Here is a 22,049-nt window from a genome sequence, read left to right on the forward strand (position 1 = left end):
ATTATTCTCTGACCTAAAGCATTTCTTTGATTCACTGAGTCACATGACCAGAGAAATAAAACGTTGTCTTCAGCTCTGAACGGATGGCCTAACTGAGCCGTTTCACGGGGACGGTGTGTCGTTCGCAGTGCCTCGTTTCTCTGACCTCAGTCAGACGTGTAGAGTGCAGCGCAGTCGTAACATCTAGTCGTTTTCAGTCTATGTCATCATTTTGTTATTGTGCTGCAGGATCTTTTCTGTGCTGTCTGCTATCCTGTATCTTGGCAACGTGACGTACAGAAGGAAGTCGTCGGGTCGGGACGAAGGGTTGGATGTAGGCCCGCCTGAAGTCCTGGCTACCCTCTCTGACCTGCTGAAGGTGATCTGCTGATTTTAATGCATCATTTTGCCACTGGTGGTTTCCAGTGGAGTCACGCCATCAGACTGTGTGCTTATCCTCAAATAAGTGACAGAAAGATCCCTGATAAGTTGGTTGAAAACAAAGTAAATAGAAGTACAATCTGGACTGACGGCACAAACTCAGTAAAAAAGCATGATTATTTTTTAATGAGCGAAAGAATTTAACAAAAAATAAGCCAAGACTAATAAGCACAGTTTGCATTGAACTCTTTGGGTTTATTGGATTAGATTCTTGGTTAATTGTTTTATATTTCAATGTTTTGACAAATTATACACAAGGTATATCCTTGGTTACATTTTCACATATTGTGATAAGATGTTAGCTTATAACTCTTAATAACTCTTAATAGCCAAGTGGAACGTGAAAAAAAATTAGTTGTGCCACACTTAACTTCTTGTTCTGTTATCCAAAATATAGAAATAAGGAGCTTTTACGTTAGTTTATATTTACATAATATTTTATCTTTGATTTGCCACACCGCAACTCTTTCTCCTGCTCGACTTCTCGGCTAGATATTATGTGTGTTTGCGGAAAAAGCTTGAATGTAGATTTCTTCATTTTCATGACCAGCGTTCCGGGTTGCACCTTTAATCTTTGTGTTTGTTCGCTTCAGGTCAAAGAGGAACTGCTGGTCGAGGCGCTGACGAAGAGGAAAACGGTGACCGTCAACGACAAGCTGATCCTCCCCTACAGCCACTCTGAGGTAAACTCCAACCACAAAAACATTTCTTCAAGCTCTCTTCATCTTCCTCTTTGCTGCTCAGACACCTGATGCAAACTTCTCCTTTTCCCCTCGAAAACCTGAAGTCTGATAAAGTTGCATCACGTGAAGTCCTTTGTTTCTACCTCCAGGCGATCACAGCCAGAGACTCCATGGCCAAGTCTCTGTATGGCGCCTTGTTTGACTGGATCGTGCTGCGCATCAACCATGCACTGCTCAACAAGAAAGACATGGAGGAATCTGTTCCCGTAAGAAAACAGCACCACATAATGACCAAAACCAGTTTAACATCCAGCTACATGTGAACGAATGACGCTTCGACGTTGTCTTGCAGTGCTTGTCCATTGGTGTTCTGGACATTTTTGGCTTTGAGGACTTTGAAACCAACAGCTTTGAGCAGTTTTGCATCAACTATGCAAACGAGCAGCTGCAGTATTACTTTAACAATCACATTTTTAATCTGGAGCAGGTGAGTAGTTTTGCCTTTTTGATTCAAATCCTAACTTCATAGTTGATAAACTGACCTATCAGATCTTCTAATTAAGGTTAATCTAGCTAATTTACTCATCAAATCACAGTGGAGTAGGTATTAAGAGACATAGAGGTTTTTATTCCAGCAATGAATTAAATTTATTTCAGCAAAAACACAATAAAAAAAAAAAAACAACCTGTGCTAAAATGTTTTTGTGTTTTTATTTGGTGTTTTGTGGAATCAAATCATTTGACATGAGCTTGTTGACCAAAAATGGTCTTTCCTGCCGCGTTCAGGAGGAGTACCAGTCAGAGGGAATCACCTGGCACAACATTGACTACACAGACAATGTGGGCTGCATCCACCTCATCAGCAAGAAACCCACAGGCCTGTTGTACCTTCTGGATGAGGAGAGCAAGTAAGGACAGCTGCACTCATGCATGTCAGAGGAACAAAAATTAAAAACTTAATTTCTTCTGATCTTAATTTTTCTCAACCTTCGGTCTTTTCTCTGCACCCCCAGCTTTCCACATGCAACAGATAAGACCCTGTTGGCCAAATTCAAGCAGCAGCACCATGGAAACAAGTACTTCATACCCACCCCAGTCATGGAGCCCGCCTTCGTCATTCAGCACTTTGCAGGGAAAGTCAAATATCACATCAAGGTATGACGGCGGCTCCCTCATTCAAATTCAGGTACAAGTGTTTCTGCCTCTGACGGTCTCGTTGTCTGTCACCTCATCAGGATTTCCGGGAGAAGAACACGGACCACATGCGTCCAGACATCGTGGCGCTGTTGCGCAGCAGCGACAGAGCCTTCGTGCGGCAGCTCATCGGCATGGACCCGGTGGCCATGTTCCGGTGGGGCATCCTGAGAGCCACCATCAGGGGCCTCGCCGCTTTCAACGAGGCGGGTCGCTCCTGGGCCTCAAAAACAGCAGGTAGACCTGCTAACAATCAGTTATTTGAAGGGACAGGGTTCACGGTTCTGTGGATCAGTTATTGAAAGCTTGATGGGACAGTTTCCAGCCAACATATGAGAAAAATACCGGAACGTACCGTTTTTTTTTTATGACAAAATGTAGAAAATATGCATCAAAGGTAAATTAAGATCCCCAACTCAGTCTGCGTGTCTTATGAATATTTACTATCAATTGCAACAACATTGAAATATTCAGGTAATCTGCAAAATTACATTATAAAAATACAATTTTTGACCAGAAGTAAATTATGACAATCATCCAGTTATTCCCACTAAGTGACTAAAATTACACACAGCTGTGTCACAGAATGTGAAATCACCCATTCACCCAACAGCTGCCAAAACGCCCAGGTCTGAACCACGCTCTCCCTGGAAGCAGAACGCAAAATGCTCAACGGAGCTCGCAAAGGGGCAGAACCCAATCGAACGGGTTCGAGACCCGGTCTGTTGACTTCCCCGCTCTCACAGCCTGCTTTCCTGTCAGATCACTGTCAAATACAGGCCACTAGAGCCAAAAAAAAAAAAAAACTTTGAAAAGAAAAAAATCCTAAAATGGCTCCACAGGACATACAGCAGGGTGTATGAAAGTCCATGTCTGTACAATCAGAAATGGAACAAGTTTAACTTTTTGCAGTAAGAGGGCAAAAAGGAAACTTTTTCGTTCCAAAAAAATGTCAAAGCCTTACTGAAGTTTTCCTAAGGGAGCACAAACAAAGACCAGGACTAATGTGGACAGATTAGTCTAATATATAATTATTTGGACAACAGAACAGAGGACAAGTTTGACTTAAAGCGAATGCAGCATTCCAGAAAACGGACCTCGTTCGAGCTGAGAAGCATGGAGGGGGAAGTGTCATGGTTTGGGAATGCTGCTGTGCTGCAGCAGGACCTAGTTAGCTCACCACTGACAAATCATCAGAAGAATTTGAAAAAATGTTTTAACTGGAACAGAATCGGAAAGGAATCGTACCCTATTTACTGACTATAACACAAAATGTGCCAGAGATTCACCAAAGTCCAGTTAAGAAAACAAAGACTGAAAGTCCGCTAAAAGAAGCGTCTCTCTGAACGTTTACCTCATGCATAAAGCAACGTTTTGGTCTAAATCGTAGTGTAATGAGTAAAACAAGGAACATTTTTGTGAAGTGCAGTCCAATATTTCTGTTCTCCAGAGATTAAAACATGAGATTAGGAACATTTTGAACCTGTTAAAATAAGCTAAAACATTCGCCTGAGCTCTACAAATTCACTGCAATGTGGCATCTTTATATTGCATGCTGTGCATAATAACTTCACAGAATCTCATTTTAAAACTTTCCCTTTAAAAACGTCAGCTTTTTCCTGATGCGGATTGATGGAAAGGTAACATCATGCAGATGCGTTTGAACCGCAGCGTCGGCACACAGCAGATGTCCTACTCTGTAATTAGCTTTAAGGTCGGCATGAAAAATAAAGATGGTCACAAACTTCTGAGATTTTCTCTGCAATTCTGAATCCCTCTGCTTATTTTCAATCTTTTATAAGTCGTCCGCTGACGTATTTAAAAGGAGCGCAACAGACTTCATAGACTGGTCAAAGTGAAAAGCGGAAAATCGTGACGCACGTTTTGATTATTTACAAGCTTCTTATCTGATTTTTTTTTTTTTTTTAGGTGTTATCCGTCCAGCGTCCAGAACTCCTTTAGGAGAGCTGCAGCGCTCCAACACCCCGATAGAACGAATGTACAAGTAAGTCATTTGCATCCGGTGTTGAAAAGCTTTTTTTTCTGGAGTGGATCTGTCTGCTGCGAGAACTGGTGTTGCACCCTTTGAGGTTGATACCTTTTTGTTTCACGTAAAATCAGCAAAATATTCTCTTCTCGTGCCATTTGGAAATGTTACACCTGTTGTTTTATGGGCCTCCACTTTAATCCTGTTGTGCTGAGTGAGATGAGGACGGATATTTGGAAAACGTCTTTAAATCTTCCTTCCCCCTCATCTCAGTCACCCTTATTCTCCCCACCTCTTGGTGACCCCAGTGTGTGCGGTTCTCTCCTCTTCCTCTTCCCTCCACAGACGAGCTTCTATGCTCGATTTCTACTTTGATCACTCAGAGGAGCGCCCTCTAGAGGCCTTTGAAGACATCTTTGCTAGCTATGAGAATAAGAAGTAAGTGAATTTGGTGGAAAGCAGAGAAGAATGAGGACAAGAGGCCAAGCAGGACGAAGGAATTAGTTGTTGCTTTTTCGGTTTGTTCTGCTTTCTGAGTTTGCTCTCATTAAATCACGTCAGGTCTAATTTGATGTAATGTTGCTTTTAGAGAAATAGCAGGGTTTTTTCTTGTATTTCAGCATCTGCATTTTTGACATGCGAGACTCGGCAGTATAAGGAAGTTCAGTTCAGCTGTGTAGCACTTTAAGCAGAATAAAAAAAGTTCCCCTTTCACTTACATTTCAAGTCTTCCCTCAGCGTAATCCTCTTCCTTTTTATGTACTTTGCAGAGCCCCTCCTCAAATCTATCATTTGGACGTTTATTACTGTAGCTGCAGAGCACAGAACAATGTTTGTGCAGGCTTCCGTTGAGTAGCCACTCGGATTAGCTGCGATGCCTTAAAAGCTCACAGTTCTTCAAATACGCACAGAGAGGCCGCTTCCAAATATGCAAACACAACCATGAGAGCTTTCTCAGAAGCTAATCAAACCACGAACACTAGTTTTTGTATTGTTGGGCTCATGTGCTGCAGATTTATTTCATTATGGGAGAATTAAACATGAAGGACTGTTTCCTTCCCTGCCTGACCTCTGTGTTCATGGCCAGAATAAGGAAAGCACTGCATGGACTCTCTTTGGGACACAGGAAAAGTCTCCACATTAACTCCACCAGCCGCAGTTAAGGGACCACACACACAACCACTACTTTGCCAGTAACAACCCAGTAACAGCCACAGCATGGAAACAGCCAGCCGGCAAGCAACGCCGATCCTCAGCTCAGCTCTGCATGTTAACCACCGCAGTGGCAGGGATACGCAGATGTGTGACAAGCCTTCAAATAAATTTATATTCTACTGCACTAGTATAATCCAACATTTAATTTTAGTACGTTTATCCACTAGAGGGGGAAATGCCACATTATGAAAATTGCTTTAATAAAATCCCTATCAGTGATTTTATTGACTTTGTTCAACCGTCTTTTAACAAATAGGACCAAGTCTTCTCTAATATTTCCCTCTCTCTCAAAGAAATTAGCCTTTGCATCATATTGTATTTATTCTGCAGGGAAAACAAACAAAAAAAACATGGAAGTTACTACAAATTAGGAATGCTATTAACCATTATTTTTGCTATCAATTAATCTATCGATTATTCTGACGATTAATCGGATAAAAAAATTTGACACATCTGTGGATTTTTCCTTTGTGCCGTTTTTTACACAATATTAGAAACATGGGAATAGATCAGACCTCTCAGCTTAACACTTAACACGGTGCAGGGCTGATCTTTTGGTTTTTTGTGATTAACCAATTAATCCAAATAATTCGATGGCAAAAGATGTTTTCTAAATTTTTTTGTTTACAAAATCTGAACCAGGTGAAGCTAAAACTGCCATTTGAGGAGGTTTGGGTAGAAAATATTTACATTCAAAAGGTGTTTTTTTTTCATCTTCAGTGCTAAATGTATAGATTTTTTTTTATTTATTTTTGTCTTAATTACTTATCTGACTATCTTCTTCGTTCAGAAAATGGCCCTTTTCTGTCAGTTTGTGTTCTCCACTTACCAATTCTTTGATTACTAAATTAGCTGATAATTATTTAATCAATTGATTCACCGCAATTAATCCGATTACTTGTGTCAGCCCTGCTACAGTCTTGAAGTATAAAGTATAAACAACGCCTCAGTTATATTTATTTTTAAAAGGACTGTTAGTGGCATCAGCAGTGAGAGTTTTATTTGAACACAATTACTGTTTGGATACTGGATTTAATTTGTGTTTATTAAATAAATGTGCTCAAATTAGAAGTTGGATTTTTACTTATTTCACCTTGAGATAATGCATCTGTGACCAGATCACCTAATTTTAAGATTTTTCACACATCTTTAGCAAGGGTGCGAAAAAAAATGACTGTCTGTGTACACGTGTGTGTGTGTGTGTGTGTGTCTTTGTGAAAAATCCTCTAAATACAGCCGTTTCTGTTTCTGCTTGTGTGCGGGTCTTTCTCTGTTCTCATAGAGGATGTGACAGCATGGTTGGGTGGTCTCGTGTGCCTTGTGGTTTCATGATCGACAGGAGAACTTATTTTGCTTCACAGATGAGCAGCGTGTGAAACCTGTGTGTTTCTCATGCCGTCCGACCCCCAGCCGTTCTGCACCGTGTGTTTGTTTTTTGTTTTTTTGTCTTGGGTAACCGTTTTCGGTATGTTTCTTTTGGAGGTGACCTAACAGTGGTGTTTTTTTTCCAACTGTCCTTTCCTTTTATTTTGTCTCTTCCTGTCTTTTCGTACTATTCCCGCTCTCCCTTCTCCTCCGTCTCTGCCTTTTTTCTTGTGCGTGTGTGTGTGTGTGTGTGTGTGTGGTGCGGATCTCAGAGAAATGCATTCAGAGATCATCAGCTCCATAAAGAACTTGCAGCTGGATGGGGAGGACCCTCGCAAGCTGTTGCAATCCTGGGGTCGCCTCCGCTTCCCGCGCCACGTCCTCCAGTGAGTCTGCAGACAGAGCCGTCATCATCGGCTCTGCTCCAGATCGCCCCGGTCCTGATCCGCTCAGACTGAACATTGCTCTTGACATTCATTTGCAGCAGAACGTTGAGGTTTCATGAAACGCACCGCTGCTTCTTCATCGTGCATCTTGTGATTAGCTCTGTTTGAGTCTGAGAGTTTGAGGAGCTGCTTTTGTTGAGGCCTGAAGATGCAGGGAATACTTTCTCTGCAGCATGAAGCTCCACAAAAGTTTTTCAGCATGGTAGAAATCGCTGCAGTGTGATGCATCCCCACAGGGAGGAACATAACGGCGTGGTGCCTGGCACATATTTATGCCCCGATTCACAACACATAGTAGTTCATAATAAAGTGGAAAGAGAAGAAAACATGATTTATGATTTTGATTAAAAAAAATAAAAAAAAAAACTCTGACAATTGTGGGTCACAAATGTGACGTGCCAAAACTCGACGGAAGTCATCTGTTTGTAGCTCTGGATGTATCATTAGGGTTGTTGTCCTGCCACGGATGCACAGCCTTAACTTCTCAGGGTGTGAAAAACACTGCAAATTTCTATCATGCTGCAACCAGGGGAGCATGTCCGACATTGTGTGGGCTGATTAGAATCACATTCCATCTTTTGCAGCAAGCTTCGTCTTCCTCTTCAACATTTGTTCTCTATCAGTGTCAGGCGTCTTCGTCATTCATCCCATCTAGGTGCGAGCCTTGATTCCATCACTCACTGACTGCATGAAGAAGTCGCCCGGCCGTACTAACCTTCCGCTTGAGCGTTCCATCTTCAAACCTTGGTGCTTCATCTCTGAACTCACTCTGCGTCTTTTTCTCTGTACGTAGGAAAAGCAAGAGTGTCAGGCAGAAGCAGGCCATCCCAAAGGTAAATACTTCTCACTTGTAAGCTGTTTGCTCCAATACGTCTACAATCGGGACGCCAATCAGTCCGGTTTGTCACTGTGCAGAGTTTGCTGGATTCGCAGTCTCTGAAGTTCATCGTGAGTCTGACGCTACACGATCGTACCACAAAGTCTCTGCTCCACCTGCACAAGAAGAAGAAGCCGCCCAGCATCAGCGCTCAGTTCCAGGTAATCAAAGCGTTAGCTATACACATCCGTGTTTTCCTGAAACTGCATCAAACCTCTTGTTTTTTGTTGTTGTTTTCTTCAGAACTCTCTGACAAAACTCTTAGAAACTCTGAACAAAGCCGAGCCTTTCTTCATTCGCTGCATCCGCTCCAACGCAGAGAAGGTGAGTCTCTCAAACAGGTGACGAGTCGTTCCCGAACCGTGGATTTTTCGCCAACCACACTTATGATTTAACCATTTGTTCGCGTGAGCAGAAGGAGATGCATCTGGACGAGGCATTGGTGCTGCAGCAGCTGCATTACACAGGGATGCTAGAAACCGTCCGCATCAGGAGGTCCGGATATCCGGCCAAGTACACCTTCCAGGTAATGCAGATCCGCTCCTCGTCGTCAGGGATGCAGTTCAGTTTAAGGCCATGAGTAAAGGAAAACATAAAGATTATAATTTATAATGCTTGTAGAAATGTTCAGGGCACCTAATTCTGCACGATAAAACAATATGTACTGGAATATTGAGTATTATGATGTAATCTTCAGCTACATAATTGATCTCATTCCCGTGTTTGTCCTTTGGTTTATTTAGGAGTTTTCAGAGCAGTTCAGAGTTCTGCTGCTGAAGAACTCCTCCGCCTCCAAAGAAGACATTGCAGAGCTGCTGGAGAAGAAAATGGGCTTCAAGCCAACAACATACCAGATCGGCAAGACCAAGGTACCAGCATGCTCATCTACAGGGCATATCTTAAGAAAAACGTGTTTGATTGGTTGAAATGGCGTCTTTCATGAAAGCATATAGGAGCCGTTTATGACCTCACATCACAATAAGCACTTTGTTCTCCTGCTGCTAGACGGAACGGCTCACCTTTAGGGAACATTAGCAACAAACATTGAATCACCCCTGCCAAGTTGAACACTTTTAAACATATACAGTATTAATGATTTCATATTATGCAGTGTTCTTACACTGTATCACACCCAGAAGATTCCCTCAAAGTCCTCAAACTAGCTCAGGGGTTAGACTTTTCAGAAATAATAACTTTAAAATTCACCAACCTCCTCATTTCCACAAAGTGTTGTTGGAAATGAGGACATGTCTGGTTACGTTCCTCCAAATTATATTGCATCCAAACACCGTCTGTTTTTGTGCAAATTAATTTCATCTTTAAGGAAGGCAGGTGATATAAGAGCACTTCTGCAATGAAATCTGTTATGTTTTTGATGAAAGCATCTCATTAAGACTTAAGAAACAATAACATGTCCATTTTATTTCTTGTTCCCAAAATTTTGTCTTGAAGGTGCTGTTCTTATTAAACTCCTCCCTCTAACTTTCGTGTGTTCTTGCTGCAGGTCTTCTTGAAGGAGCTGGAGCGACAGCAGCTGCAGGACATGCGGCACAGAGAAGTGATGCGGAAGATCATCTTCCTCCAGCGCTGGTTCAGAGCTCACCTGCAGAGGAACGAGTTCCTAGACATGAAAAGAGCAGCCATCTTGATCCAGGTAAAACGGATGCTCTGTCCAGGTTTTTCCGCTCTCGCTTTAATGTACTTGTTGCTCCTTTCTCGTTGAATAACCAACCTGAGGGTTCTGTCTGCTAGGCTTCGTGGCGCAGGTACTGCAGAAAGGAGCAACGGCGACGGGCAGCTACTGTGATCCAAGCCGTGTGGCGAGGACACAGACAGAGATCCGAGTACCACCGACAGAAACACGGAGCAACAAAAATACAAGCTCTGGTCAGAGGACACTCGGCGCGCAGGAGGTAAAAACTCAGCAAGTCCCAACATAACAACAGGAATTCTATAAATATTAACAGTGGATTTTTTTTTTATTTATTTATTATTAGCTTTTATATTTTTAAATGTGTGAAAAGAACAAATAACTCTGGAATGCTTCTTCTGGAAATATCAAATTTTTACGTGAATAAATGTGTGGAGATTCTGCTTTTAACATCTGACCAAATATTTCTGTTCATTTCAGGTGTCAGTCTATTCGTGAAGAGAAAAGAAAGAAAGAAGAGGAGGAGGAGGCCAGGAAAAGAGAAGAGGAGGAGAGGAGGAGGAGAGAAGAGGAGGAAGAGGCCAGGAGAAAAGAGGAAGAGAGACTGAGAATAGAAGAAGAAGTGAAGAGACGAGCAGAGGAGGAAGCGGCAAGAAAAGCCCAGGAAGCCCAGAAAAAACTGGAGGAAAAGGAGGCGAGAGAGCCTCAGACGAGGGAGGATCCAGACATTGAGCTGGTTACGGAGGAGACGCTGGATGAAAACGTCCCCGAGGAGGAGCAGGGGAAGGATGAAGAGATGGAGGAAGAGGACGAGGACTTGGAGCCTTGTGGTACGGAAGCTGAGGCTGGACCCCAGCTAGATGGAGAGCAAGAACCTGGTCTGGCTCCAAACGCACCTACAGGCATTTCCTCCCAGCAGGAGGACAAAAAGTCCAGTGCTGCCGCCACAACATCTCCGCATGCTGAACTGAAGCGGCCGCAGCCTGGCCTCAGCAACAAGGTCCCTTCATCCAGGAGCCTGGAGAAGCGGGAGCAGAGGAGACGAAGAGGCCTGGAGCACAGCCAGAGAGAGTCCGAACGGGCCGCCTCCTCCTCATCCTCATCTTCAGCCACCAGCCGAGACCAGACGTCCCCGACGAAGAGCCGGAACCAGGAGACGTCCAAGCTGAAGGAGCGTTCGGACAGCAAGGAGCTGGACCAGTACACCTTCGTGGCCTGGAAGGTGAAGGAGGAGAAAGGAGGGAAGAAGGAGGGGAAAACTTCTGCCCCCTCCGCCGGCCCCGTCCGTCCATCCACGTTACCGCTGCATGCCCCCGACTTCACACAGGACAAAAACGGTTTGGGGGAAGGCGTCGGGGCGGTGAACCTGCAGCGGCGCTCTGGAGCCATAAAGGAGAAACCGGAGAAATGGAAAGGAAGGAGGAGCAACGGGGAGAGCTATGAGGGCACCGGGTCGCCTCCGCCTCACAGCAAAGAGGAGGCTACAAAGAAACCATCGCTGTACGTCTGACACTACACTGATCGCTCCTCTCTTACTGTTTTAAACCGTATGTGTCAAACTTAAGGCCAAATTCGGCCCGCCATAATTACTTCTGTGGCCCTCTAGTCATCAAAGGGCCACAAAAATGGAGCTTCAAGATAATAGTTTTTTTAAAACGGGCAGTATTATCTGAAATATATATTTTTGAGCTTTACATCATGTTATAAGTTTATTCCCTCATTCAAAACATGCCTAGAGTGTTGCTTTGATTCCGTCACGCATGTTTGAGAAATCCTTTACTCTCCATGGCAACCATTCAGCTGACAGACCCAGCAGCAGCAATTAGCAAACACCTGGTGGAACTGCTCGTCTGCTGAGCTCTTTATACGAGCTACGTCTCAGCGCAAAGCTGGTAAAAACGTTAAAAAGTTAATGTGATGACTCCCTGCATGTAGAGTGTTGGAAAGAGTAGTTTCTTAAAGAGACAGAGGCCCAATTTCAAGGCATTAAATTACAAAGTCAAATTTCTTTTAACTAATTTTAGACACAAACAGGATTTTTATAGAGCTAGTGATATAAAATGATACTGCCCCATTAAATATTATTTTATTAGAAAAATTAAATTTGTATTTGTTTGTGTAAACTTCTTGAATGCCAAATATAAGATGCTCATCGAGTGCAGAGAAAGCTACAATATCTTAATAATTTCTGCCACATGCAGCCCTTTGAGGACATTCATGATTCATGATGTGACCCGAAATGAAAATGAGTTTGACATTTCTGTCTTAAACTGATAAACCTGAGCCGCTTTGTCTTTATCGCCTGCCTGCAGGAGGGACGTGTCCCACTCGTCCGTCGACAGCATGTCTCCAAGCTCTGATGGAGCCTTGGCGGTTTCCGTCAGAGACCCCTGGACCGTGGCCGCCAGAGAGGTAGAGAAACGCAGGATAAATCATAACAGATGTTTTTCTGGAGCGTTATATTTTTATATCTTGAGCTCTATGTCACGCCACAAGATCAGAATAGAAGCTAGCTTTAATCTCTGTTTTGTTGAATACTGTAAAACCAACCTCATGTTTTTTTTTTTTGTTGTTTTTTTTACTGAAATGTCCAGAACTGATGGAAAATGCAACAACTAGAATTTGGAAGAATGATGAACTCAGTTGGTGTTTCCTTATATGATTTATTTTTAAATTCTTCACTGGGTTTGTGACTCTGCAGGGAAATCAAGACGGTCAAGGGGACAGCTCCAGGTCCAGCTCATTTAGAAAGAGACACCAGGATGGTTCTGGACAACCAGACTCACTTCCATCTAACGCGACCACACCGGACAAGTAGGTGGAAACGTTTCTGAGTTTCACTGTGACATAAGAACAAAATAAACATACGTTTATCTTGTCGTTTTTGAGTTGTACGGTTCTGAATTCACTCTGATCATCCCCACTGTTTCTATCCCGAAAATCTTGATTGTGAAATTTTTTTTTTTCTTATTTCTGAGGTGATGGTTTCTTTTGATTTTTTTTTTTTCCCCCGCCCGGCAGGTCTGGCGGCTTCTTCAGCAAGATTTTGAAGAAGAGAGCCAAAGAGGCTCATACTCCAGACAACGGAGAGCTGACGTTTGCTCAGAGTCTCAACGACAAGTCGATGCTCGGGGAAGGTAGAATCATTCAGATCTTTGGGTTTTCTTTCTGATCTTTTACAATTAAAATTTTTTTTACTTTTTAATATCCGTTCGGCCTCTTTTGGCCCATTTTGCCGGAGGAATTAACTGATTTGTAATTACACAGCTTGTATATAGTGTGTTGATATTCTCAGACCACACCTTCCCTCACTGCACGAATAGGATCAACTTTTATATTTTAATCCATTTGGATGCTTGGAAAATATGCATTAACGTGCTCATCTTTGGTTTGAAACAGCGCCCCCCCCTGGCCCCGTGGTGCGTCCCGTTGCTCAGCCGTTCAGTGACCGGACGGGTAAAAGTATAGGCCGAAACCCTACGATCAAGATCAGCCGCGCCACCCGAGTTTCAGTGCATTGGGACGCCTCACTGGACCGAGTCATTGCCAACGGCAACGAGCTGCGGAACCTCGACGAGTTTCTGGGTAACCAGGTGAGCGAAAAGCAGCGAAGCGTCGACTCTTTGTTCGATCTGTTGAATCGGGTTTATAAAGCAAGACGTAACTTGATTTTGCTGCTGCGTTAGGTGAATGATTTCCGCTCCAGAGGCAAGTCGCTGTCGCCCATAGAGTCCATCTTTGTCACTGCCACCATGCAGTTTAGAGAGCATATCAAATCTATGTATTCTCTCTCAGTGAGTAGACTTGAAACACGCTTCATGAAGCGCGCTAATTCGTGTTAAAACGCCTGCCTAAACTTCCTCTGGACCTTTACAGAATCCTACCATCGGCTACAAAGCGCTGATGACGGGCTTCAAGAACAAAGTGATCACCCTGGCCACAGACAAGCAGCAGGAAGATGTTCAGCTGGTGGTCAACTTGTTCCAGTCGGTCCTGGACGGTTTCATCAGAGGAGAGGTGAAGAAGGAGGAAGCCGAGCCCGTCAAGGTGAAACTCGGATTCAGGACGATAGAGTGGTCCGAATATGAAAACAAAACGATGTTCTCACAGCCTTCTGTCTTCCAGCCGACCAAAGCCAGAAAGAAAAGGAGGAAAAAAGATAAAATTGTAAGCCTGCAGTTTGCATTCTCCTTCTTTTCCCACCAAGTCTGTTCTAGTTCATTGTAAATTCTTTTTTTTTTTTTTTTAATTAGATGGAGTCCCTGCTGGACCACGGTTTCATCAACTATCAGGTCAGCATCGTTCAGTCGTGTGACCAGTGCAGCTCCTACATCTGGGGGATGGAGAAAGCCTACATGTGCAGCAGTGAGTACGAGCCCCAATAAAGACGGCCATGTTTCCTCTTTGATCCGTATCTGAGGATGTTGTTTTGACTTTTCTGACAGATTGTAAAATGGTGTGCCACAAGAAGTGCCTTAATAAGATAGCCATCAACTGCTCCAGCTTCTGTGCCAAAAAGGTATGCCTTGATTCGTTTCATCGTGAATTTTTAGCGCAAAATTAGGTTTACTGGGGTGCAAAGATTCTTCGTATTAAATGAACCCAAATATGATTTGCAACAGATTAAAAAACGAGCCGAAGAGAGAAAAGCAGAGGCTTTTATTTCTGTTGTCTGAATTAAGTTATGGAATGATTCAAGCATGGAGTTAAAAATGTGTAATGGGCCTTCAAAAACACTCAATTATTATTCCTTTTTATGTTTCTGCTTAGTGATTTCCATAAGAAAGTTATATGTTGTGGGGTTTTTTTTGGTTTTGTTTTTTTGCATATTACAATGACTACGAGGGCTAGTTTAGCAATAAATTCGTGCCGTTGTGTTACTGACTGCTGCTGCTGCTGCGGCTCCTCAGAATGATGAAGAGGTGACGGGATGTAACTTCGGGGTGCGAGTTTGTCATCTGGTGAGCGATAAGAACCCGGTGCCAACGGTGCTGGAGATGATGCTGGAGCACGTGGAGATGCACGGCCTCTACACCGAGGGCATCTACCGCAAATCAGGCGCTGCCAACCGCATGAGGGAGCTGCACCAGCGGCTAGAGATGGGTTAGTCCCCTTTTCACTTACAGGATGTGCAGCAGAGACAAAAAAGTCTTGACTTTTGTTTTGCTGTTCCGGTTCTCGTGTGTTTAGATGCTTACGTGGACATTCTTGAGGACTATCCCATCCACACGGTGACAGGCCTGGTGAAGCAGTGGTTAAGGGAGCTGCCAGACCCACTCATGACCTTCGCCCATTACAACGACTTCCTGCATGCTGTGGGTGAGTGGAGACCCGACGGGACTTCTCCCACAACAGGAAATGGCGGAGTTTTGGAAAAAGTGAAACTTTTCACGTTTTTTGCTCATTACAGTCAGAAACCTCGACATGTTTCATTTGAATTTGATGCTAGGACTAACTCGAAATTACAGCATGGTTCTGAGGCGGGAGAAAAATTCTCAGTGTCTTCAAAGTAAAAAAATATATAATAAATGGGTATTTTTATTCAACCCCTAAATAAAATCCAGTGCAACTGGTTGCCTTGTGCATTACTCCATTAAATCCCTAGCTCTGTGTTAGAGGTCACTGCCCCGCTGGAGGGTGACCCCTGACCATTCTCAAGTGTTTTGCAGCATAAAACAGTTTTTCTTCCATCACTGCCTCACATTTAGCTCCGTCTTCCTGTTGACTCTGCTTCTGTACATCCCCGTCATCCACCGTTTGCTGACTCTGAAATTCCAAGCAGAAATTTGCTATTTATTTGCAGAAAAGGAGAAATGGTCAAAATATCAACAAAAAAAAAAAAAAGATGCAGTGCTTTCAGAAGTTCATATTCTTTTAGAAACAGCGATGCTAATGTTTTTTTTTAAACTCAGGAAGAGTTCAGAAATCAACATTTGGTGGAATCACCAGGAGGTTTCCAGTGAGGTTTAGTGCAGTGGGCTCTTCGGCAGGGTTTTTTCCAGAGCCGTATGTCACACATTTCAGAATTTTTGACTGAAGATTTTTAATTTTCTTCCTACTACACAAATAGGTGCCTCTGTCACACAAAGTACTAGAAAATCTTCATAAACTGTTCTTTTGAGCTAAACTCCTATCTGTTTTGTTTCTCTGTTAGAGCTGCCAGAGAAGCAGGAGCAGCTTCAAGCCATTTACAAGATCCTGGAGGAACTTCCCACCGCAAACTTCAACACATTAGAGCGGCTCATCTTCCACCTTGTCAAGTAAACATTCTCCACCTGCTGTACTTCCACACATCTAAAAACTGCACTAAAAGAAGCTGAACTGGCAGATAATGAGGTACATGTCTCTGATTGTGTTCCTGCAGGGTCTCAAAGGAGGAGGAGCACAACCGCATGTCCCCCAACTCGCTGGCTATAGTGTTTGCGCCGTGTATCCTGCGTTGCCCCAACACGGCCGACCCTCTGCTCAGCATGAAGGACGTTGCAAAGACGACGACGTGAGTCCGGCCCGCAAAACAGAAACCTTCGAAACCTACTTGCTGCTGTTGACATTTGATCCGAACTCACCCGGTGTCGCTCGCTCGCCTGCAGGTGCGTGGAGATGCTGATCATCGAGCAAATCAGACGCTACAATGAGAAGATGGAGGAGATCGAGCAGCTGGAGTACGCCGAGGCTCTGGCCGTCAAGCAGCTGAATCTCAAGAGGAAGAACACAGTGAGTGGGATCAAATACGTCCGAGCCGTTTACTGTTGGTCTGATGTTTTAGATCAGCTCAAATGGACCGTGACAGGCGTCAGTCCCACATCTTCTGTCGCGTGAATCCAGCATCGCGTCACGACATTTATTAGCTTACGTAGCGTAGGCAGAGTCCAACAAGCACCAAACTCTGCAACATTTGGTCAAAGTTTATATGCAATGCTTGTCCCTAGATGAGCTTTTAATTTTGTAAGAAAATAAACCACATTCTGGGGAGTTTATTATAAAAGCATACATTCATTAAGCAGTGCATGCAAGCAAAATACGATAAAGGCAGTGCCAGTCATTACCTGTCATCATAGGAAGTGAAGCTCTGTCAGGTGCTCAGGTCTGATTTCACATCATCCTCTGTGGTTTGACGTTTGGAGTTGCTGCTCTTCATCGACATGAAAATATCTGCAGCAAATTGCCATGTTTTTTTTTTTTTTTTTTTTTTTTTTAACTCTGCGTAACATTTTGTCAAACCTTTAACAAAAATCCAAGAAGCATGTACGAAGTTTCACCCATGTTGGAGATTATGTATTTATTTTTAATGTACTTACTGATCATTAACCATATTCATAATTTCCCTCACGCAGTATACATCATCAACATCCATTACTTTATCCCGTTGCATGGCCTCTTGGGTTCACATTGGTAACACGGTTAATGTTCCTTGTCTCTCTTTAGACCAGCTGCCCTTTATCTCTCAGGTTGACAGCTCATTACAAAGGAGGGGTGGTATGTATCATCCAGACCTCAGGTGTAGTAGATCCTGTAGATGTAGTGTGCAGTAGTTTGCCATGTCCGAGCGCCTGTGCATGGCATGTTAGATCCGGGTGCTGAGTCCTTTTTCTTTTTTTTTGCTGGTTTCTCTTGTTATCTTGTATTAATGCAGTTTGTTTGTACTAACTGGGAATCGTTTGCATGTCGCTGTTGGTTCAGTATTTATTCTGCTTGTGATGTGAAGCGTTTGTTGATCCAAGGATGTGAAGGGATTCTGGGTTGTGATCGGTCTTTTATCAGAAAGTGATCTAACACTATTGTGACCTTCAGGGCTTTATGGTATTAATTCAGCATTTAATATATACCACAGAGCTCTGAAAGTCGTATTATTTAACTGGAACTAAACCTTATTTGGACTTTGATGTTTTCCTGAGGAGGGAACCTGCTGCCTCGTGTTGATGTTCCTTGAACGTTTTTTTTTCCCTAGTTATTCTATTCTAGCCACAAACTTCACGTTGATTTTATGTCCTGATACGACTAAATGAAATCAAGTGCAACCGACTGCAGAAGATTTGATATTCGGATGGAGTATTGCCTTCCAGCCGAACGATAATGAGTATTTTTGTGTTAAAATGGCCCAGTCAAAGTCTAAACTGAAATTTGACAAAGAACCTGCAGTCTAAAAGAGCTTATGGCGCAAGTATGTTCCTACCGCAGTAAGAGGTCGCCTTATATAGTGCTGGTGTGCTTTTTTAGATTTATATCTTTACGGATTTGGGAATTAAAACATTTCTCCTCCATTAAAAAAAAAAACTCACATGCCACCTTGCGTTTGTTTATTACACAAACTCCCAATAAAGATGGTTAGAGTTTGTGGTTGTAACCTGGCATAATGGGAACAACTTCAAGGGATATCAGCACTTTTGGCACTGGATATTATTTTTTTCCACGATTGCTCACAAACATGCCGTAAGTATTAATAAATGTAAATGCATGAAGGTCGCAGGCGACGTCCACTCTGCTCTTCTCCTGACCTGACTAACCATTTTGGCTCGGTTTCCCCTTAAGGTTTTATTCTACTGTGGGGGGTTTTGGTTTTAACTTGTACTCTTAACATCTCTCTGTAGTCACTGCGGTTTAACATACGGATGGAGTTGGTGGGTCATCATCAGTGTTTGGTGCTGTGTGTTGTGCAGATCCGCGAGAAGGTCAGCTCTGATCTCACCGTGGTCCCCGAGAACGAGCCTCTGGACTCCGACATCGAGACGGAGAACAACCTGGTGGAACGCATCAAGTCCATCAAACAAGAGAAGTAAGGAACGCTCCCTTGCCTTTTTTCTTCACGTTGATTTGCTGTCTGTTTTTTTGTTTAACTTCTTCTTTGTTTACTCTCAAGAGAGGAACTGGCTTTCCGGCTGCCAGAGATGGAGCAGCCCGGTTCAGACCAGGAGAACCTGGACTCTGAAGCGTCTCTGAGCTCCGAGAGTCTTCTGGACGAGCAGCAGCAGCAGCGCTCGTCCGCGCACGGCTCCGAGGCAGAAGGTCAGTAAGTAAGGTACAGTCCGGTGTTTCCCTCCTTCTGCCTGTTCCTCTCTCACACCTGTGGGTTTCTGACCGGACCCCGGGGCCGCTGGGTTGGGCCCTTCCTGTCTTTTGTGGTGCAGGTCTGGACCAGTGATGGTGATGGGGCGCTGATGTCTGCTCTGTAAACAAAGCAGGTCGGAGGAACAGCAACCGTGTTTGTGTGTTTGTGTGCATGTAAATTCACGTGTGGCACAGATCCATGCTCAAACTTCATGGACACCTTTGGCACCAAATCCACTAAAATGCATGGAAATGTAACTCCCTGAACATACAGTCGTGTAAAAAATGAGAACACCTGTTAGTTATTCTGATGGTTGTTAAGAAGGGCTCCCATGTTGACGTCTAATCTCTTTGGTTGTCATCTCTGGAAAAGGAAGTGATTTAATTCAAGGGAGAATTAATTAATTCAGCCAGCCTTGAATTTGTTTGCTGTTGTTTTGAACGTTCCCCACATGGAGGCTGTTTCCTGAACAGCAGAAAAGCTGATTTTTACCTGTAACTTCATTTAACTCAACAGATGTTAGTCCTCTTTCTGCAGAAAGAGGACTAACATCTGTCTAACTAATTTGTTGTATCTGACTAACTAATTTGTTGTATTTCTCAACAAAAATATGCTAATTTTTACAAAAAAATTAAAATATCTTCAAGGTTTATTGCATATTATTGTCATTGTAATTAATATATTAAATGTACTCATGTCCAAATATGGTAAAACTCTTCAGGCTGTCTCCATATTTTTCACATGACTGTATTTCATTTTAAATAACATGGTTGCATGATCTTCCAATTTTCTTCATCTTCCTGACTCTGTTGTGGGAAATCTAAAAAAAAAAAAAAAAATCACAATTTTTCCTCCTTGCTCTTGCGTCATTTTCTCGTCTTTCCTTCTCTTCCAGGACACAGTGGCGTCCAGCTGAGAAGACACAGGCCAGTTAAACCTGTTAAGCCTCCAGAGATCGTCCAGCGAACTAAACCCTCTGTTGGACGATCGTTTATGGGAAACCTGACCCCCGCCAGCTCCACCTCCTCTCTGTCCAGCTGCGCCTCCACGGCGTCCGAAACCTCCACCGCCTCCACCAGGCGGCCCCCGCAGCGCCGCAACCCCGTCATCCCAGACACCGTCAAGCTGCCCCCGGGCGTCCTCACCCAGCAGATGGCCACCGGTTCTTCTCAGACGTTCCCTCCTCCTGGAAATCGAGAGATTTTGTACCCCGTCAGGATACGGGAGCATCCCGGCCGTCGCAAAGACAGCACCCAGTCGTTGTACCTCGACAACCCAGAGAGTGGCATGCTCCTGCATTTCTCCTCCTGCCCTCCCTCTGCTTCCTCCTCTTCCTCCTCTATCGCCACGGCTACGCTCCAGCAAAAGGATACTAGAGCCCCCAAGAGTCACAGACGCTTTTCTGACCCAGACATACCCTACATGGACGACGAAGTCTGACCTACGGAGGAGAAGAATGTAACAGAGTGTGAATTTGCTGTAGACTGAACAGCAGAAACTCAGTATGGCGCTAAAAACGTGTCAAAAGTCTTGTGTTGTGCTGTTCATCAGTAGAAATAACTGGACAAATTGTTGCCAAGCACCTTTTCTATCATTTTTAATATGCTGTGGTTACTGGTGGAGAGCACAGTTTGACTACAGGCTGTATCTTCTGTAGCCTCATGTTGTTTTTTTTTGGCTTGTAAAAGAAAATATTGCAGGTTCTAGTCAAGCTTTTCCATTCTTTCCTAATGCTGAGAATTGCTAGCTAGTGCCTTGATGATGTTAACCCATTTCTCACACCATAATTCCTGAACAATGCTAACAGGAGAGGGGTGGGGATGTCCAGAACGACGAGGGGATTTTTGCCGCAATATTTCGTGTGTGACGTCTTGAAGTGGAACAAAACGAGTTCAGTAAAAGGACCTAATCACGCTTTCACCCATCTCACAAAATAACACCAGAGAGGAAATCACTGCTTTCAGTTTGCAAAGGGAAATGGGAGCAGCACAAGCCACTTTCTCCAATGGAAAAGAAAGAAAGAGGAGAACACAAGCCCGACCACGACGCCGTGTCACGACTTCCCCGAAGTCTCGCAGAGTCACACCCTTCACTCGGATGTGGACAGTCGCGACGACGAGCGCAGATTGAATTAAATACTAATGTTTCTCTTGACTGCTGAATGATGTTTGTTAGTCTGTCTGGTTTATGAGGAAGATTGTGCTGATGTGTACCTGAGGGTGTGTTTGGGACTGAATGTCAAGAACTGTACTGGTTATTAGTGTTAACATAAAGATACAGGACATCATACTTCTGTGTGCTTGACTCACATTATTGCACTTGGTAAACTGATACACACCTAAAACCAGATGCGTACATAGGCTGTATATAAAAGACTCTCATTAAATCAGACTAAACCTTTCCAGTTATAGCTTAGTCAGGATTATCAATATTTTTATGACTTGAATGAAGGTTTGACCTTTACATTATGTTATAATGTTGTTCCCTCAAAACCATATCGGCAGTCTTTTTTTTTTTTTTTCACGCATTTCCCAGAAATCCTTGAATCTCCCGTGTCAGCCACTAGGGGGTGCCTAAACGCTTGCTCTCACTAACTTTTCTCTACTTCTAAGTCCGACGTTATAAACGCATAGTGAGAAGCATTGTGGCGACATGATGAAGGCGGGGTAGGAGCTTTTTAAAGAGACAGAGGGCAATTTCAAGGCGTCAAATTGCTTTTAACTCGTGTTTTATACATGTAACATAGTCGATTGTTACTTAATGGCACCTTGTAGCTGAAAAATAGATGATGCCACCAAGTTGGCAATAAACAACATAGACAATTGAAATGTTGCATAAAGGCTTCCTTGTGCTGTACTGAACTGTTAAAAAAAAACAGCCTGGAGAATTTAGGATTTCCTGCACAAAATTGTCACAAAATGCCATAATGTAGAAAATGTTCATTTTCATAGATATAATGTGGGATGTTCACATTATATCTATGAAACTTCCAGTACTCACATTGCAGTTGAAAACAGCTGTCAACCCATTCTAAAGCTGAAAATTGAGCATTTTCAAAAAGGTTTTTTAATTTGTTTTTTTTTTATTAGAATTTTCAAATTGTTACATAAAATCTGGAATGTTTTATCTAGACAGAATATTTCTTTTAAGATATCAGTAATCAGT

General features: G+C 43.3%; 1 protein-coding gene across 1 annotated transcript in view; it reads left to right on the forward strand.

The window, feature by feature from the left end:
- The window catches only part of myo9b (myosin IXB), a 69,137-nt gene extending 47,964 nt beyond the window's left edge, over positions 1-21,173 (forward strand). Inside the window, exons 9-44 of the mRNA XM_015037682.1 lie at positions 229-358; positions 1,014-1,103; positions 1,253-1,369; positions 1,456-1,590; positions 1,890-2,011; positions 2,117-2,258; positions 2,339-2,534; positions 4,227-4,302; positions 4,630-4,722; positions 7,137-7,250; positions 8,104-8,143; positions 8,226-8,348; positions 8,431-8,511; positions 8,603-8,713; positions 8,931-9,056; positions 9,692-9,841; positions 9,940-10,100; positions 10,319-11,338; positions 12,151-12,250; positions 12,540-12,652; positions 12,860-12,975; positions 13,238-13,431; positions 13,525-13,632; positions 13,715-13,885; positions 13,964-14,005; positions 14,092-14,203; positions 14,284-14,357; positions 14,749-14,941; positions 15,029-15,157; positions 15,993-16,098; positions 16,203-16,334; positions 16,429-16,552; positions 17,264-17,314; positions 18,496-18,611; positions 18,696-18,841; positions 19,780-21,173. Coding sequence (XP_014893168.1) covers positions 229-358; positions 1,014-1,103; positions 1,253-1,369; positions 1,456-1,590; positions 1,890-2,011; positions 2,117-2,258; positions 2,339-2,534; positions 4,227-4,302; positions 4,630-4,722; positions 7,137-7,250; positions 8,104-8,143; positions 8,226-8,348; positions 8,431-8,511; positions 8,603-8,713; positions 8,931-9,056; positions 9,692-9,841; positions 9,940-10,100; positions 10,319-11,338; positions 12,151-12,250; positions 12,540-12,652; positions 12,860-12,975; positions 13,238-13,431; positions 13,525-13,632; positions 13,715-13,885; positions 13,964-14,005; positions 14,092-14,203; positions 14,284-14,357; positions 14,749-14,941; positions 15,029-15,157; positions 15,993-16,098; positions 16,203-16,334; positions 16,429-16,552; positions 17,264-17,314; positions 18,496-18,611; positions 18,696-18,841; positions 19,780-20,324 — 5,599 coding nt within the window. The 3' untranslated portion in view covers positions 20,325-21,173. The remainder of the gene's footprint in view (positions 1-228; positions 359-1,013; positions 1,104-1,252; positions 1,370-1,455; positions 1,591-1,889; positions 2,012-2,116; positions 2,259-2,338; positions 2,535-4,226; positions 4,303-4,629; positions 4,723-7,136; positions 7,251-8,103; positions 8,144-8,225; positions 8,349-8,430; positions 8,512-8,602; positions 8,714-8,930; positions 9,057-9,691; positions 9,842-9,939; positions 10,101-10,318; positions 11,339-12,150; positions 12,251-12,539; positions 12,653-12,859; positions 12,976-13,237; positions 13,432-13,524; positions 13,633-13,714; positions 13,886-13,963; positions 14,006-14,091; positions 14,204-14,283; positions 14,358-14,748; positions 14,942-15,028; positions 15,158-15,992; positions 16,099-16,202; positions 16,335-16,428; positions 16,553-17,263; positions 17,315-18,495; positions 18,612-18,695; positions 18,842-19,779) is intronic.
- The last annotated feature ends 876 nt before the right edge of the window (positions 21,174-22,049 follow it).

This window comes from Poecilia latipinna, unplaced genomic scaffold, assembly GCF_001443285.1.
Source record: "Poecilia latipinna isolate Pla-1442-1.1 unplaced genomic scaffold, P_latipinna-1.0 Scaffold415, whole genome shotgun sequence".
Taxonomy (NCBI): Eukaryota; Metazoa; Chordata; class Actinopteri; order Cyprinodontiformes; family Poeciliidae; genus Poecilia; species Poecilia latipinna.